This window comes from Oncorhynchus gorbuscha, linkage group LG15, assembly GCF_021184085.1.
Source record: "Oncorhynchus gorbuscha isolate QuinsamMale2020 ecotype Even-year linkage group LG15, OgorEven_v1.0, whole genome shotgun sequence".
Taxonomy (NCBI): Eukaryota; Metazoa; Chordata; class Actinopteri; order Salmoniformes; family Salmonidae; genus Oncorhynchus; species Oncorhynchus gorbuscha.
Window position 1 is genome coordinate 18,013,511 of NC_060187.1, and position 18,196 is coordinate 18,031,706.

The 18,196-nt window shown below is 41.8% G+C and overlaps 2 protein-coding genes across 2 annotated transcripts in view; one reads left to right on the forward strand and one right to left on the reverse strand.

The window, feature by feature from the left end:
* Positions 1–7,734, forward strand: part of podn (podocan) — a 43,553-nt gene extending 35,819 nt beyond the window's left edge. Inside the window, exons 11-13 of the mRNA XM_046300292.1 lie at positions 1,510–1,748; positions 2,046–2,194; positions 6,308–7,734. Coding sequence (XP_046156248.1) covers positions 1,510–1,748; positions 2,046–2,194; positions 6,308–6,488 — 569 coding nt within the window. The 3' untranslated portion in view covers positions 6,489–7,734. The remainder of the gene's footprint in view (positions 1–1,509; positions 1,749–2,045; positions 2,195–6,307) is intronic.
* A 5,051-nt stretch (positions 7,735–12,785) lies between these two features.
* The window catches only part of slc1a7b (solute carrier family 1 member 7b), a 103,738-nt gene continuing 98,327 nt past the window's right edge, over positions 12,786–18,196 (reverse strand). The window contains exons 10-11 of the mRNA XM_046300565.1: positions 15,531–15,630; positions 12,786–14,412 (exon numbers count right to left, since the gene is read on the reverse strand). Coding sequence (XP_046156521.1) covers positions 14,140–14,412; positions 15,531–15,630 — 373 coding nt within the window. The 3' untranslated portion in view covers positions 12,786–14,139. The remainder of the gene's footprint in view (positions 14,413–15,530; positions 15,631–18,196) is intronic.

Sequence of the window (18,196 nt, forward strand, 5' to 3'; positions counted from 1 at the left end):
GGGGACAGCAAGGAGATCATGTCAGGTAGTCCTGGGGCATGGTCCTAGGGCTCAGGTCCTCCGAGAGAGAGAAAGAAAGAAAGAGAGAATTAGAGAGAGCATATGTGGGGTGGCCAGTCCTCTTCTGGCTGTGCTGGGTGGAGATTATAACAGAACATGGCCAAGATTTTAAAATGTTCATAAATGACCAGCATAGTCGAATAATAATAAGGCAGAACAGTTGAAACTGGAGCAGCAGCACGGCCAGGTGGACTGGGGACAGCAAGGAGTCATCATGTCAGGTAGTCCTGGGGCATGGTCCTAGGGCTCAGGTCCTCCGAGAGAGAGAAAGAAAGAGAGAAGGAGAGAATTAGAGAACGCACACTTAGATTCACACAGGACACCGAAAAGGACAGGAGAAGTACTCCAGATATAACAAACTGACCCTAGCCCCCCGACACATAAACTACTGCAGCATAAATACTGGAGGCTGAGACAGGAGGGGTCAGGAGACACTGTGGCCCCATCCGAGGACACCCCGGGACAGGGCCAAACAGGAAGGATATAACCTCACCCACTTTGCCAAAGCACAGCCCCCACACCACTAGAGGGACATCTTCAACCACCAACTTACCAACCTGAGACAAGGCTGAGTATAGTCCACAAAGATCTCCGCCATGGCACAACGCAAGGGGGGGCGCCAACTCAGACAGGATGACCACATCAGTAAATCAACCCACTCAGGTGACGCACCCCCTCCAGGGACGGCATGAGAGAGCCCCAGTAAGCCAGTGACTCAGCCCCTGTAATAGGGTTTGAGGCAGAGAATCCCAGTGGAAAGAGGGGAACCGGCCAGGCAGAGACAGCAAGGGCGGTTAGTTGCTCCAGAGCCTTTCCGTTCACCTTCCCACTCCTGGGCCAGAACGCGTCTTCTTCCTGAGCGGTATGACGGCTGCGTGGTCCCATGGTGTTTATACTTGCGTAGTATTGTTTGTACAGATGAACGTGGTACCTTCAGGCGTTTGGAAATTGCTCCCAAGGATGAACCAGACTTGTGGAGGTCCACAATTTTTTTCTGAGGTCTTGTCTGATTTCTTTCGATTTGCCCATGATGTCAAGCAAAGAGGCACTGAGTTTGAAGGTAGGCCTTGAAAAACAGTTACACCTCCAATTGACTCAAATGATGTCAATTAGCCTATCAGAAGCTTCTAAATCCATGACATCATTTTCTGGAATTTTCTGACCCATGGGAATTGTGGTATTGTGGTAATTGTGGATACAGTTAATTATAAGTGAAATAATCTGTCTGTAAACAATTGTTGGGAAAATGACTTGTTTCATGCACGAAGTAGATGTCCTAACCGACTTGCCAAAACTATAATTTGTTAACAACAAATTTGTTGTGTGGTTGAAAAACAAGTTTTAATGACTCCAACCTAAGTGTATGTAAACTTCCGACTTCAACTGTAACCGCAGTGGTTAAATATCTCTATTGTGACATATTCTAATGAGACCGCGTTGATCGTCCAGCTTTCAGGAAGCTGCGTCTGCTGGAGACCTTGGACCTGTCAGGGAACGCCCTCCACTCCCTGCCCCTGGGGCTTCCCCGCTCCCTGCAGGTCCTCCGGGTGAAGGACAACCAGCTGACCTCCATACCAGAGGGGGCGCTGCAGGGCATGTCCAAGCTTAGGGAGATCCACCTCAACCACAACCAGCTCAAACTCAACTCCATCTACCAGGGAGCCTGGATGGAGCTCAGAGCTCTGACGGTGAGACCGGGTGATTATTGGGGTGTGTGAGGTGGAGGGGAGAGGGGAGAAGTAGAGAGGGAGAGAGAGGATGTATTTTGCCCCCCCCAATACACACCTCACCATTACAATCTGTCTGATCCCCTCAACCACTTCTTTCCTCTCAGTTTACTGAACCTACAGGTTTTCTGTGTGATAAAGCTGGCTGCTGGCTCTGACCTTCAGTTGTTGGAACTGTTGGTAGTTCGTTAGCACTCTGATGGTGTAGAAGGGCCCAATAAATACAAGGTGATTGATTTGATTGATGTGTTCGTCCAGACATTGGACCTGTCCAGTAACCAGCTGTCCCATGTCCCCTCTGACCTGCCTGAGTCTCTGGAGTACCTGTACCTTCAGTCCAATCGTATCAGCACTGTCCCTGCCACCGCCTTCGAGGGCACCCCCAACATCAAGGGCATCTTCCTACGGTGAGAGACTAAACACTAATGCATGCACACACACACCGACACAACTAGAAACACACTCGCACCTGAACCTATTTCTCAGTTCAAACCCACAGCTCATGTTCAGTAAATTCAAGTCCCAATATCAAATGCGAGTGTCAATCAAACTCTCTCAAATCACCACACACACACACACACACACACACACACACACACACACACACACACACACACACACACACACACACACACACACACACACACACACACACACACACACACACACACACACACACACACACACACACACACACACACACACACACACACACACACACACACACTTTACTATGCTTTTTAGATAACAATAATTCAACCGTCATTCAACTCCTGACCCCTTCCATTAACTCTGAGGCCCAGTGTTCTCCTTTCCACTCCACTGTTCCATCCGTTTCTGTTGCATTGTTTCTGAATGAGACATTTCTGGCCCTCTACTCAGCTCAAATCATCACCATTCATCCTCTACTGGGAGTGTGTGACTAAGTCCTGTTGATTGATGCCAGCAGTAAGACAGAGCCACATAGCCCCTAGTCGAGTCCCAAGCTTCGTCCAATGGCACCCTATTCCCTATATAGTGCACTACTTTTGAAACGAGCCCTACTCAAATGTAGTGTACTGTATATGGAATTAGCTTGCCATTTGGGACGCAGTCCCAGGGCTCTGATGGACATTTGGTTGATAGTTCCCTCATCATCCTTCCGTGTGGTTATTTTCTGTTTGGACCTGTTCTATGTTGCGCTGTGCTGAGGAGACTTATGTAACGGACACAGAGAAGGAGGGAGCTGCTGACGGAACAAGTTGTCCTTCTGCTTTACCTCTGTGTTGACTGTACTCATTAAAATCTCCTACACATATACGCAATGTAAAGTACCCATCAGATGGTTGTTTTGTAATTGATCTACTTTCCTAAACTCTCCTAATTATCTGGTTGGGGTATGAAATGTATATTATGTAAATTAATCCGGTGCTTTTCTAAAACTCAGCATTGATAACCTAGTATAAGTCACTGTTTCATTTGGGTGTAAATTCCTGTTCATCTGTTTTTTGCAGGATAGAACAGAACTGATGGTGGTAAAGATTTAGGGATACTCCCTCTGTGTCTAGTTCTGATGCTCTGCTGCTTTTACTATTGATTAAATCAAGTGAAATGATTGGATTTCCAACTAAAACAGCTCAGACCTGCCAACTAGTTCTCTCTTAGTTTCCTTCCGTCTGTCCTCTTCGGACTTCTTCCTTGTCTGTGGGCGGAGTTGGGTCCCAAAAGTCTAAACCATTAACATCCTTGTCTCCTCATCTGCTTGCTACCACTGGTCTGAATAGATACTGGTGTATGTAGCTAGCCAGGTTAGTATCAGTTTCCATCATATCACTTTACCTCTTAGACCACTAATCATTTCAGGACATTTTGCTCAGTGGTCAGTTTGGAAAGTAAATCATCTAAGATTGGTGGAACACTGGCCTGAGGGTTTGTCTGGTTGGTTTAGAGACAGCTGTTTTTTTCAGCAGGAGTCTGACTGCCTGCTCTAGGCTGTTTTATCAGCTCAAGGACTTTACAGGCCCTGACCTCATCCAGCCCACTCTGTCCTCCAGCCTGTTGGTCTCTTCATGCTGTGGGGTCAGCCTCAGCAGCTGCTGAAGTATCACAGCAGTTAGAAACGCTTGTTTTTCCTCTAAATCCCTCCACAGCTGTGGGAGCTGCTGGCCTGAGCCAATTTACAGCGGATGGAATGCTGCATGGGTTCAGTGAGGGAGGAAGGGGGTTGTGTGCTTGTTTGTGTGTGTGTAGCTTATGCATGCATCTGTTTACATTGAGTGTGCGTAGATATACAGTTGAAGTCGGAAGTTTACATACACTTAGGTTGGAGTCATTAAAACTCGTTTTTTAATCACTCCACAAATGTCTTGTTAAAAAACTATAGTTTTGGCAAGTCGGTTAGGACATCTACTTTGAGCATGACACAAGTAATTTTTTCCAGCAATTGTTTACAGACAGATTATTTAATTTATAATTCATTGTATCACAATTCCAGTGGGTCAGAAGTTTACATTACACTCAGTTGACTGTGTCTTTAAACAGCTTGGAAAATTCCAGATAATGATGTCATGGCATTAGAAGCTTCTGATAATTGACAGTCATTTTAGTCAATTGGAGGTGTAACTGTGAATGTATTTCAAGGCCTACCTTCAAACGCAGTGCCTCTTTGTTTGACATCATGGGAAAATTGAAAGAAATTATCCAAAAAATTCATCCTTGGGAGCAATTTCCAAACGCCTGAAGGTACCACGTTCATCTGTACAAACAGTAGTACGCAAGTATGAACACCATGGGACCACGCAGCTGTCATACCACTCAGGAAGGAGACGCGTTCTGTCTCCTAGATATGAACATACTTTGGTGCAAAAAGTGCAAATCAATCCCAGAACAACAGCAAAGGACCTTGTGAAGATGCTAGAGGAAACAGGTACAAAAGTATCTATAGCCACAGTAAAACGAGTCCTATATCAACATAAGCTGAAAGGCCGCTCAGCAAGGAAGAAGCCACTGCTCCAAAACTTCCATAAAAAAGCCAGACTATGGTTTGCAACTGCACATGGGGACAAAGATTGTACTTTTTGGAGAAATGTCCTCTGGTCTGATGAAACAAAAATAGAACAGTTTGGCCATAATGACCATCATTATGTTAGGAGGTAAAAGGGGGAGGCTTGCAAGCTGAAGAATACCATCACAACCTTGAAGCACGGGAGTGGCAGCATCATGTTGTGGGGGTGCTTTTCTGCAGGAGGTACTGGTGCACCTCACAAAATAGATGGCATCATGATGAGGGAAAATTATGTGGATATATTGAAGCAACATCTCAAGACATCAGTCAGGAAGTTAAAGCTTGGTCGCAAATGGGTCTTCCAAATGGACAATGACCCCAAGCATACTTCCAAAGTTGTGGCAAAATGGCTTGAGGACAACAAAGTCAAGGTATTGGAGTGGACATCACAAAGCCCTGACCTCAATCCCATAGAAAATGTGTGGGTAGAACTGAAAAAGCGTGTGCGAGCAAGGAGGCCTACAAACCTGACTCAGTTACACCAGCTCTGTCAGGAGGAATGGGCCAAAATTCACCCAACTTATTGTGGGAGGCTTGTGGAAGGCTACCCGAAACGTTTGACCCAAGTTAAACAATTTAAAGTCAATGCTACCAAATACTAATTGAGTGTATGTAAACTTCTGACCCACTGGGAATGTGATGAAAGGAATAAAAGCTGAAATAAATATTTCCCTCTACTATTATTCTCACATTTCACATACTTAAAATAAAGTGGGGATCCTTACTGACCTAAAGACAGGGAATTTTTACTTGGATTAAATGTCAGGAATTGTGAAAAACTGTATGTAAACAGTTTTGGCTAAGGTGTATGCAAACTATGTATGCAGACTTCAACTGTAAATATGTGTGTGTGTGTGTAGAAGGTGTGAGTGTCTGGGACAGATCATGAGTGTATTATAAACTAAGATGGATCCACTTCACTGACACTCAAGACATTGGCTTGATTGTGATAACATGGTGTCATGTACCCTTGATGCAGTACAGAGAGTATCAGAGTTGACTCATAGACAGAACAGCAGACAGACAATCTGATTGGCTAAGACCACATACTGTGCTTATTTACTTACTGAATCTCAACACCTGATTTGTTTACACCACATGTTGTGCCGGTCCTTATGGACAATGTCCATATTGGATTGGTTCTCATAATATGCTCGTTCAGATTCTAAACACAACGTCCTATCGGTTAGCAGCTCTTGCTGTGCTGGTTTACACATCAAACTCCAGCATCTGCTCAGTCACCCATCACATAATATTGAGAAATTCAGCACCTGATTTCTTTTGTTATGATTAGTTGCTAGTTATATAGAATTCAAGTCTAGGATCAGATCATCCAGGCCATATAATCTTATTCATGATCTAATGATGAAAAAAAAAGACAAAAAGACAAAACGGATCCTATATGCCCTCCTACTATGAGACAGTTTGTGAATACGGGCCCTGACCCCCACAGACCTTTGCTCTGTCCCCCTCTCAGGTTCAACCGTCTGTCAGCCCACTCTGTGAAGGAGAGCTCCTTCAAACACCTGACCAACCTGCGGGTGCTAGACATTGGCCACTTGAGTCACTCCGACCCCTCTGGCTCCCCCGGACCCCCCTTCGGACAAGAGGAAGAGGAGGAGGAAGAGATAGAGGAAGTGGGAGAGGGATTTGCTTAATAAGTTTAGCCCATGGACACAAGCTGCTTGAATGATCGGAACCAAATGGTGCAGTTGTTTGAGATGCCATCCCAAAGTCCTGTTATTTTGAACGTACAGAAACATTTATTTTTGCAGTAGATCAGACTCAATTCAAAAATGTAAATTAAAATATGAATGGAAGGGGAACGTGGTATTTTGTCCCATTGCATATAGTGGTGAATTGCAGATGCACATATCTCTGGTGCAGGATACTAGATGAAATTGTATTTTTGTTTGTTGTGTTTTTTATTTTTCTGGCCTTTGCTTGTCTATGCAACGACAGATACGGTTGATTTTTGTTCATCCCAAATTGCACCCCATTCACTATTGTTTGCACTACATTTGACTAGGGCCTATAGGGCTCTGGTCAAAAGTACTGCACTATATAGGGAATAGTGTGCCAATTGGGACACCGCTTGTCTCACCACCAGGTTAGTGTAACCAGAAAGAAAGAGACAGTCAGACCTCATATGTTGATCATGCTGTATGAGTCCCATCTCTGAACTTTACTGTATGCTAGCTGTGTCACCATACAAAGAAGATTTGAAGTTATTGTCATCAGTTCTGAGCCTGTATTCATACAGATGTAGGATCTTAATTTGATCACCCTGTTGCAGGAGAACTTTCCTGCAATGCAGGAAATGTAAATTGTGTACCGTAGTGTAAGGTTTCTGGAGTTTGTAATTCTCACTTGATTTTCCATTGCAAAAGAATGTATCAACTCCTACAAAGATGTTCATGAATTATAATCCACATAATAATTCACATTTCCATTTCCTGTTACAGCAGGATTATTTTCCTGCTGTAGCAAACTGGCTCAAATGAAGATCCTACATCTGTACAGTAAAGACTAGGAGTACTGATCTTGGATCAGATCCCCGCTCTTATTCATTATGGTCTAAAAGGCTAAACTGATCCTATATCAGCACTCCTACTCTGAGATGCTTTGTGGATACTGGCTCTGGCTGTGATTGTGTGTCATTGCCTGGTAAGACAGTCTGGCTTTATGTCATTCTGTTATTCTTATATCATCGTTAATATGCCACAGAAGTTCCGTGACTGTGTCACAATCTCCTCCCTCGCTCAGCCTACCAGGAGCTTGATCCATGCTGCTAATCTAATGCCTTGCTTTAATCCAGTCTTGTTTTACAATGATAATGATTGCAAATATTTGTATATGGTTTCTGAAAAACTCATGCTATTAAATTAATCTTGTTGCTATGAACCAATGCTTTTCTATGTATTGCACCTTCGGATTTATGCGTAGGGATTTCACACAGCAATGCCTTATTTGAAAAATTATTAAATATTTGAAGTATTTTCCTTTACATCGATGGAAAAATAAAAATAAACTTCCTGCATGAACAGTTTTCTGAGCACAACCCAATATTAAGAGTGAAATATACAGTACCAGTCAAAAGTTTATAATAATAATATATGCCATTTAGCAGACGCTTTTATCCAAAGCGACTTACAGTCATGTGTGCATACATTCTACGTATGGGTGATCCCGGGAATCGAACCCACTACCCTGGCGTAACAAACGCCATGCTCTACCAACTGAGCTACAGAAGGCCATAGTTTGACACACCTACGCATTCAATGGTTTTTCTTAATTTGTAGAATAATAATTATTTGTAGAATAATAGTGAAGACATCAAAACTATGAAATAACACATTATTTGTAGAATAATAGTGAAGACATCAAAACTATGAAATACTATGAAATAACACATATGGAAGTAACCCAAAAAGTGTTAAACATATAAAAATATATTTTATATTTGAGATTCTTCAATTAAGCCACCCTTTGCCTTGATGACAGCTTTGAACACTTTTGGCATTCTCTCAACCAGCTTCATGAGGTAGTCAACTGGAATGCATTTCAATTAACAGTTGTTAAGAGTTAATTTGTGGAATTTCAGCAAACAGAGCCCTTGTTGGCTGCTTTTCCTTCACTCCGCGGTCAAACTCATCCCAAACTATCCCAATTGGGTTGAGGTTGGGTGATATTTCATAGTTTTGATGTCTTCACATTATTTTACAATGTAGAAAATAGTAACAAGAAAATAAAACCCTTGAATGAGTAGATGTGTCCAAACTTTTGACTGCTACTGTATATAAAATGTAATTTTATTTAAATCCTCATGTAGATAGAAACAGAGACAATCTAGAACAAATGTTGTGATTTTGGTTTTGAACAACGTTCAAACAAAGTTTCACAATAATTTTCATGTTCAAGTAATCCAACTATTCATTTTGTCTGCTTCCAAAATGGCACTCTACATACAGTTGAAGTTTACATACACCTTAGCCAAATACATTTTAACTCAGTTTTTCACAATTCCTGACATTTAAAAATTCCCTGTCTTAGGTCAGTCCCTGTCTTAGGTCACTACATACACTCAATTAGTATTTGGCAGCATTGACTTTAAATTGTTTAACTTGGGTCAAACGTTTCAGGTAGCCTTCCACAAGCTTTCCACAATAAGTTGTGTGAATTTTGGCCCATTCCTCCTGACAGAGCTAGTGTAACTGAATCAGGTTTGTAGGCCTCCATGCTGCTCGCACACTCTTTTTCAGTTCTACCCACACATTTTCTATGGGATTGAGGTCAAAGCTTTGTGATGTCCACTCCAATACCTTGACTTTGTTGTCCTTAAGCCATTCTGCCACAACTTTAGAAGTATACTTGGGGTCATTGTCCATTTGGAAGACCCCATTGCCGCAAAGCTTTAACTTCCTGATTGATGTCTTGAGATGTTGCTTCAATATAACCACATAATTTTCCCTCATGATGCCATCTATTTTGTGAAGTGCACCAGTCCCTCCTGCAGAAAAGCACCCTCACAACATGATGCTGCCACCCCTGTGCTTCACGGTTGTGATGGTGTTCTTCGGCTTGCAAGCCTCTCCTTTTTCCTCCTAACATAATGATGGTCATTATGGCCAAACAGTTTTATTTTTGTTTCATCAGACCAGAGGACATTTCTCCCAAAAGTACAATCTTTGCCCCCATGTGCAGTTGCAAACCGTAGTTTGGCTTTCTTATGGCGGTTTTGGAGCAGTGGCGTCTTCCTTGCTGAGCGGCCTTTCAGGTTATGTCGATATAGGACTCGTTTTACTGTGGATATAGATACTTTGGTACCTGTTTCCTCCAGCATCTTCACAAGGTCCGTTGCTGATGTTCTGGAATTGTTTTGCATTTTTCGCACCAAAGTACGTTAATCTCTAGGAGACAGAATGCGTCTCATTCCTGAGGGTGTGAAGGCTGCGTGGTCCCATGGTGTTTATACTTGCGTACTGTTGTTTTTTTTTTTTTTTTGCTCCCAAGGATGTACCAGATTTGTGGAGGTCTACAATTTATTTTCTGAGGTCTTGGGTGATTTTGATCATGATGTCAAGCAAAGAGGCACTGAGTTTGAAGGTAGGCCTTGAAATACATCCACAGTTACACCTCCAATTGACTCAAATGATGTCAATTAGCCTATCAGAAGCTTCTAAATCCATGACATCATTTTCTGGAATTTTCCAAGCTATTTAAAGGCACAGTCAATTTAGTGTATGTAAACTGACCCACTGGAATTGTGATACAGTGAATTATAAGTGAAATAATCTGTCTGTTAACAATTGTTTGAACATTTACTTGTGTCATGCACAAAGTACATTTCCTAACCGACTTGCCAAAACTATAGTTTGTTAACAAGAAATTTGTGGAGTGGTTGAAAAAAAGAGTTTTAATGACTCCAACCTAAGTGTATGTAAACTTCCGACTTCAACTGTATCCTATGGGACCCTGGTCAAAAATGGTGCACTATATGGCAGAACAGTAAATCAAATAACATAGGTCTGCCTCCGGTCTGCCTGTCTGCCCAGCAGGGAAATCTATCCTCCTGCTATTTACCCTTTATCCAACTCTACTACAACATTCAATATAAAAGAGAGCAAAATAAATAGCCGGGATGTAGGGAGGCAGGAAAGTCATTGAGAACATAACAGGGTAATACAACAGAATGTAGATAAACCACTGTGAGTGAGGTGGAGATACATTTCAACAAAAATGCCTGACATTTACTTCTCCCCGAGACAAATCCAATATTTTACTCAGTGGGTAAAATTGGCTCATTCATTTGGGCCAGTTTGATCTTCCTTGTCAAAGCAGTTTGGAGTGACGTAATACTTTTCTATTGAATTACACCATCATTGATCTCTCTAAGAAGTGTGGATATACTGTATGTTCAGGACTGGGCTGATGGAATGTAAAGGCGTCGTCCCTCAACACACCGTGAACAGCAGAGACTTACTCAATTGGTGTGCTAATCCTAGAGTGACGAGAAACATGCGAGCAGAGGAAAAATCCTGAGCCCAATGCTGCACGACACATTCATTAAAATGTCACAGCCTCTTAGTTCCATAGTTCCTATGATTCCACAGTTCTATATTCCAGTTCCATATTCCAACACAACATCCTCTGTGATAACAGGCCAACGGATGCTCTACGAAGTTTCTGTAACCCAGATGTAACCCAGATGTTGCGCTTGTTTTTTTCAAGACTGCCAATTATAGAAGGGCTGAGTTAGTTCTAGGAAATATATATAATGGAAAGAAACACATGATAATCTACTGTGGTTGTGTGTGACATAAGAGGCCAGCATTGACATAATTGTAATTGATGGCCACTTTGCACAGAACATGATGACTACCATTTAGTACAAAACAACAGGTAACCCAACCAACCAACTAATTCACAGTGGTGGAAAAGGTACACAATTGTCATACTTGAGTAAAAGTAAGAATACATCAATAAAAAATGACTCAAGTGAGAAGTAAATCAAATATACTTAAGTATTAAAAGTAAAAGTATAAAACACTATATTAAGCAAACCAGTCGGCATCATTTTTTAATTATTATTTATTTACGGATAGCCATGGGCACACTCCAACACTCAGACATCATTTACAAACAAAGCATGTGTTTAGTGAGTCCACCAGATAAGAGGCTGTAGGGATGACCAGGGATGTTCTTTTAAAAAGTGTGTGAATTAGACAATTTTATTGCCCTGCTATGCATTCAAAATGTAAAGAGTACTTTTGGGTGTCAGGGAAAATGTACGGAGTAAGTACGTCATTTTCTTTAGGAATGTAGTGAAGTAAAAGTTGTCCAAAATATAAATAGCAAAGTAAAGTACAGATACCCCCCAAAATTCTTAAGTAGTACATCATTTTCTTTAGGAATGTAGTGAAGTTAAAGTTGTCCAAAATATAAATAGCAAAGTAAAGTACAGATACCCCCCAAAATTCTTAAGTAGTACATCATTTTCTTTAGGAATGTAGTGAAGTTAAAGTTGTCCAAAATATAAATAGCAAAGTAAAGTACAGATACCCCCCAAAATTCTTAAGTAGTACATCATTTTCTTTAGGAATGTAGTGAAGTTAAAGTTGTCCAAAATATAAATAGCAAAGTAAAGCAAACCCCCAAAATTCTTAAGTAGTACATCATTTTCTTTAGGAATGTAGTGAAGTTAAAGTTGTCCAAAATATAAATAGAAAAGTAAAGTACCCCAAAAAACTACTTAAGCAGTACCTTTAAGTATTTTTACTTAAGTACTTTACACCACTTTTAATGAATAATGTCTCGTGTAAGCATCACCTCTATTCACATGTAATTTAAACGTAATAACTTCCAAAAAAGAAAAAAAGTGAAATGGACAAAGCTTTAAAAATAATGTGACCTTTGTATATCAGTGCACAAAAAGATTGAGAAGCTTTTATCTATAGGGTAACATCAATGGTATTTCATGATCAGTAGCAAGGTGGTTAAACCTTGAAAAGTCCTCTTTCCCCCACTCAGCACCACCGGCTTCGTTAAGGCAACAAATAAATACTAAATCAAAATAAATAAAAGAGAAGAAAAATGAAAGAAGGGCAATTTTTTGAAAGACGAATGTCTCTCAGATTAGACTAGCCAGCAGATCCGACCCACTTGCTTACAGCTGCACCAGGGTTGGTCATCATTGCTGTGTGAAAAAAGACACTTCAGAGCCGCCGTGACATATGGCTCGGAAAACGTACCTCAATCCAGGGATGAGAAATGCATTATACTCCGAATTGTCCCATTATCCCAATTGTTACGCTGAGAAGATTGAATGACTGCTTAAACTTAGCAGTTGTTCAATCTTATCAGTGTAACAGTTTGGATAATGGGACAATTCAGAGTACAAAGCATTTCTCATCCCTGGATTGAGGTACGTTTTCCGAGCCATATCTTGCGCCAGCTCCACGGTGTCAATGTACACAGGAATGCTGTCTGACCCTAGTGCAGCTGTAAGCAAGCGGGTCGGAGCTGCTGGCTAATTAGACTTCTGACATCTTGTCGTCCTCTCTCTTTTCTGCTCGGTTTCATGACAAAGAAAGCTGTCTTATTCACTTATTTTATGTTGCAGACAGTGACAGTAGCAAGAGCCACAAAACGTACTCATATGGCCCATTTGCGCTTTTCTGCAGAAATGTTGCTCAGGATGACAATAAAATGATCAAGAAATAAATATTATAAAATTGAAATATCAAAGACAATATCTACGTACCTCAAGCAATGCAAATAGTATTACAAGTATGTACACATTTCTAAGAGTGGAGAAAATTCTTCCACCTTGCAGAGTGTTCACAGGCCCACACACATACAGTAAGTGCACACAGACTGAGCATTTCCTGCTATGCAGCTATGGGATGTACAGGTATGTACATGTGTGTACAGATGGTCTGGAAAGTGAACAGTGTGTACTGTACAGGTAGTCTGGAAAGTGAACCGTGTGTATAGGTGATATGGAAAGTGAACCGTGTGTATAGGTGATATGGAAAGTGAACCGTGTGTATAGGTGATATGGAAAGTGAACCGTGTGTATAGGTGATATGGAAAGTGAACCGTGTGTATAGGTGATATGGAAAGTGAACAGTGTGTACTGTACAGGTAGTCTTGAAAGTGAACCGTGTGTATAGGTGATATGGAAAGTGAACAGTGTGTACTGTACAGGTAGTCTGGAAAGTGAACCCTGTGTATAGGTGATATGGAAAGTGAACAGTGTGTACTGTACAGGTAGTCTGGAAAGTGAACCGTGTGTATAGGTGATATGGAAAGTGAACAGCATATACAGAACGTCCTCCCTTTGGCCATAAACATCCACTGTCACGGTGCTTCAGTTATCCCAGCTAGTGTTGAGTCTTTGAAGGAATCCTGGAAAATAATTATTTCCCAGTACATCACTGTCAGGTTTCAGAGAAGCCTGTACTGCCCCCATCCCGGTGCTCCCAACCTATATCCACAATCAATGAAAGCACAGAACAAAGTCTTGTCGCAAATCTCACGTTTCTCACAAACAAAACAGAAAATGAAAATGAGTGACTCGATCAGTCAACAATAACAATAAAAAATAAGATGGGATCCATCATTGCTCTCTCTGTTCATCTATTCATTCATCTTCACCTCTATAAGTTCCAGTGGCGTTGGCCTTTCATTCCGACGTACTGAACCACGAGACTCAGTTGAAAAATAACGCCTCCAACTGGTGATGGACGGTGGAGCTTTCCACATCAGTCCTGTTGGGATGAGTGGTGGTGATGTGAGGTATGGGACCTATACGTTGGTTTCCAGGCCATTCATATCAATGGCACAGTGGTCCTTATCCTTCTTCAGCTGCCTGGGAGGCACAGGGGGCTTTTTCCTCTCCGGAGGGGGCGGGGGCCGCACCCCTTCCTCCAACTGCATGAGGCGGGCAACGTCGGGGGGGAAGGCGTCTGGTTTATCCCCTGAGCACTGGGGAGGTGGCTGGTAGCTACCGTTGTTGTTCTCACAGTTCATGTGCTGCTGGATGTTTATCATGGGCTTGGTCTCACAGATCAGAGGCACCTAGGAGAGAGGGAGGGGGGGGGAGGAGAGAGAAAGAAGGAGCAATGGAAATAGAGGGAGAGAGAGAGAGAAAGAGAGGGAGAGAGAGAGAGAGAGAGAGAGAGAGCAAGAGACAGGTAGGATGGGGAGAAATTGAAAGAAAGCGAGAGAGAGAGGGAGAAAGGGAAAGGGTGAGAGGAAGATGGATTAAGGTACAGATGGGGAAATATGTAGAGGCATATAGATAGACTACTTTTGTAAAGGAAAAAGGTTTGCAAGGTTTTCAACTAGAAAACAAGAACCTTGGCCTTGTCAAAATGTCTCCCTGAATTCAAAATGAAAAAATTAACTGTTTTTTTATTACATAACAAATTATGATTCCTGATAAAGCAGTAAAGTCAGATATTCACACTATTGTTGTTGACAGACTACAGTCATGTCGCTCTGAGCTCTGAGCCATAGCATTAACATCCAGCAGAGTGGGATAATTGGATATAGCAGCCAGGTTACTCAGTGTGTCTTGCCCTCAGCTCTCTCCTTAGGGAAGCTGAATTTAACAGGAGTTGGACTCTGTGGGGAACTAGCTAAGTTCCATGATGGCAACTGGTATAGTAACACTAATGAGCCAAGCCAAGCTGAGCCGTACTGTGCTGGCTATTGTTGCTGGAACCATGCTGGAAAATAAAATATCCGAAGCACAGTACGCCTCGGCATGACAGTGCCGACAGCCTCAGCACAGTAGGTCTCAGTTCAGCACAATACCGCTCTGCTCAGCACAGGACGGCTTGGCTCAGCACAATACCGCTCTGCTCAGCACAGGATGGCTTGGTTCAGCACAATACTGCTCTGCTCAGCACAGGACGGCTTGGCTCAGCACGCGCAATACGGCTCTGCTCAGCACAGGATGGCTTGGTTCAGCACAGGACGGCTTGGCTCAGCACAATACCGCTCTGCTCAGCACAGGACGGCTTAGCTCAGCACAATACGGCTCTGCTAAGCACAGGATGGCTTGGTTCAGCGCAATACGGCTCTGCTCAGCACAGGACGACTTGGCTCAGCACAATACGGCTCTGCTCAGCACAGGACGACTTGGCTCAGCACACTAGTGTGAAAAGGGTGTAAGACAGGCAGATACTCACACCATCTCCTTCCTTGATAAAGTCTTTTCTGCAGATATGGGCCATGATACCTGTGGCCAACGCATCCCCCATAACATTCACCATGGTCCGGAATCTGTCTCTGGAAGCAGGAGAGGAGCAGGAAAGACAGGTTTAGAATAAGAAGTGTGTGTGTGTGTGTGTGTGTGTGTGTGTGTGTGTGTGTGTGTGTGTGTGTGTGTGTGTGTGTGTGTGTGTGTGTGTGTGCGTGCGTGCGTGCGTGCGTGCGTGCGTGCGTGCGTGCGTGCGTGTGTGCGTGTGTGTGTGTGTGTTGTGTGTGTGTGTGTGTGTGTGTGTGTGTGTGTGTGTGTGTGTGTGTGTGTGTGTGTGTGTGTGTGTGTGTGTGTGTGTGTGTGTGTGTGTGTGTGTGTGTGTGTGTGTGAGAGAGAGTGAGACCAGAAGTCCCCAAAAGAATATTAAGCAAACAAAAAGTTGACCAACTGAGGACATTTTGTTAGTCCCCACGAGGTCAAATGCTATTTCTAGGGGGTTTAGGGTTAAGTTTAGAATTAGTCTTAGGGTTAGAATTAGGGTTAGGGTTAGGACTAGGGATAGATTTAGGGTTAGGGGTTAGGTTTAAGTTTGTTTTTTTGGGTTAAGGTTAGGGTTATGGTTAGGGTAAGAGTATGGGTTAGGGTTAGGATTAGGGGTTAGGGGTTAGGGAAAATAGGGTTTTGAATGGGACTGAATTGTGTGTCCCCACAAGGCAAGCTGTACAATACTGTGTGTGTGTGTGTTTGTGTTAGTTTATATGAAGAAGTTCACAAACAAAGATGGGAACTTTATCACAATTCAATACAGAAATGAAATGTATTTGGGTAAAGAACATATCTACTCATTTATAGTTTCACTGTTTAAAAAAATATATATAATGAAGAACTTGCAAAAGTGTTGCTTATGCTCTGCACTTTCTGGAGGACCAAGACTCCACTAACCATGTGCATGTGACAAATGAACTTTTATTTGATTTGGAATAACGTTTGTTTACAAGAGATGGTAATGTGAAGAACAACATGACTTGCACTAAAGTCAAATTAGAATATAGGTGTCCAAGTTCTAAAATTCTCTGGTAGGATGACTTGCTATTATTTAGTCACAGTCACAACAGTAAGCTATTTTCCGTAATTAGCCTGTCATTCACTTGTAAATAATGATCTTCTTGTGATTTTATTATAATTCATAGAAATTAGCTAAAGTTAAGATGTTGATATGGTCATTATTTGAACTGGCTAGCCAGCTAACTTAACATTAGCTAGCCAGATAACAAGCTAGAAACTAACCAAAACATTGTTTCAAAAGTTGCTTTTAGTTACCTGGTTTGCTAGACTGATATATACTAAATTTGTGTTTACACGGATGGGTCTATTGGTGTTAAAATACATGAGTTAAGAGTTAATACATGAGTTAAGCTATTTTGAACCACCAGTCTGCTGATGCAGTCTGTCGATACTTTTTCATAATGATTTTGATGTCGGACGACAATAAAATGTTTAGGACGTCACTGAGACAACTGTCTACAGACATGTCGATAGATGTATTATAAACCAGCCTTTAGTCTTGAAATCTTTGGTTGTTTAGTACTCACTCTGTTTAGCACATGGCCTCAAATGGGAATCCTTAAAGAAATGGGTGGGGCTAAGACTTAAGAGGGTGTGGGCAATGCTGAATGTGTGTAGACAAAGAAGAGCTCTCCAGTAGGTGTACCAAAACATTCAAGGGCCATTTTCTCATAAAGTGGGGTTACAAGTGTATCAACTGTCAAAGCAGCATTATTTTCCCATTGTTCTTCACCTGTAGTGTATGATATACCATTTTCTAGCTCTGATTTTCTACTTTTATCCAATGTAAAAAACACCATAGATGTGTTCGAATACTCATACAAATCGCACTATTTGTGATGTAAATTGAGTGTGTGGTGTGCTTATTGTTCATAGTATGGATATAGTTAGTATGCCAAAAGTTCCCGGATGTTGTACTACATTCACCAAAATTTGAAGTATACAAGCAGTGGACACTATTTCCGTGCTTTTAGAGCCCATAATGTAATTCTTCAGAAAATTTACGTGGCTTCGCAACATTTTCAAATTGGAAAAAAATGGCAGAAAATATGCAGTTGAAGTCCGATGAGAGAGGTTACAAATGTAAGTACAAAAAGTAAATATTGATTGCTTTAATTAATTATGACAAATGTTAAGAGAATGTTGAGGAAAGTAATACAAATAAGTTTCCAATAAGTTATGTTGGCTGACCTTACGAGCCTTACGAACTTACAAATCATTGGGGCGGCAGGGTAGCCTAGTGGTTAGAGCGTTGGACTAGTAACCGGGAGGTTGCAAGTTCAAATCCCCGAGCTGACAAGGTAATCTGTCATTCTGCCCCTGAACAGGCAGTTAACCCACTGTTTCTAGGCTGTCATTGAAAATATAATAAAATTCTTAACTGACTTGCCTAGATAAATAAAAATGACAGCAGTTGCTTGTATGCATTGCTATGTTAGCAAGCTACCTAACCTTAGTTGGCTGGTAATACATTCAACACCATGTTAACTATCCGCTATCCAACTAACTACCCAATGTTTATTGACTTGATTATTCACGTCATTCGCTAAGTGGTATAGTCGTTGTGCGTTCTTAATGGACATTGTTAAT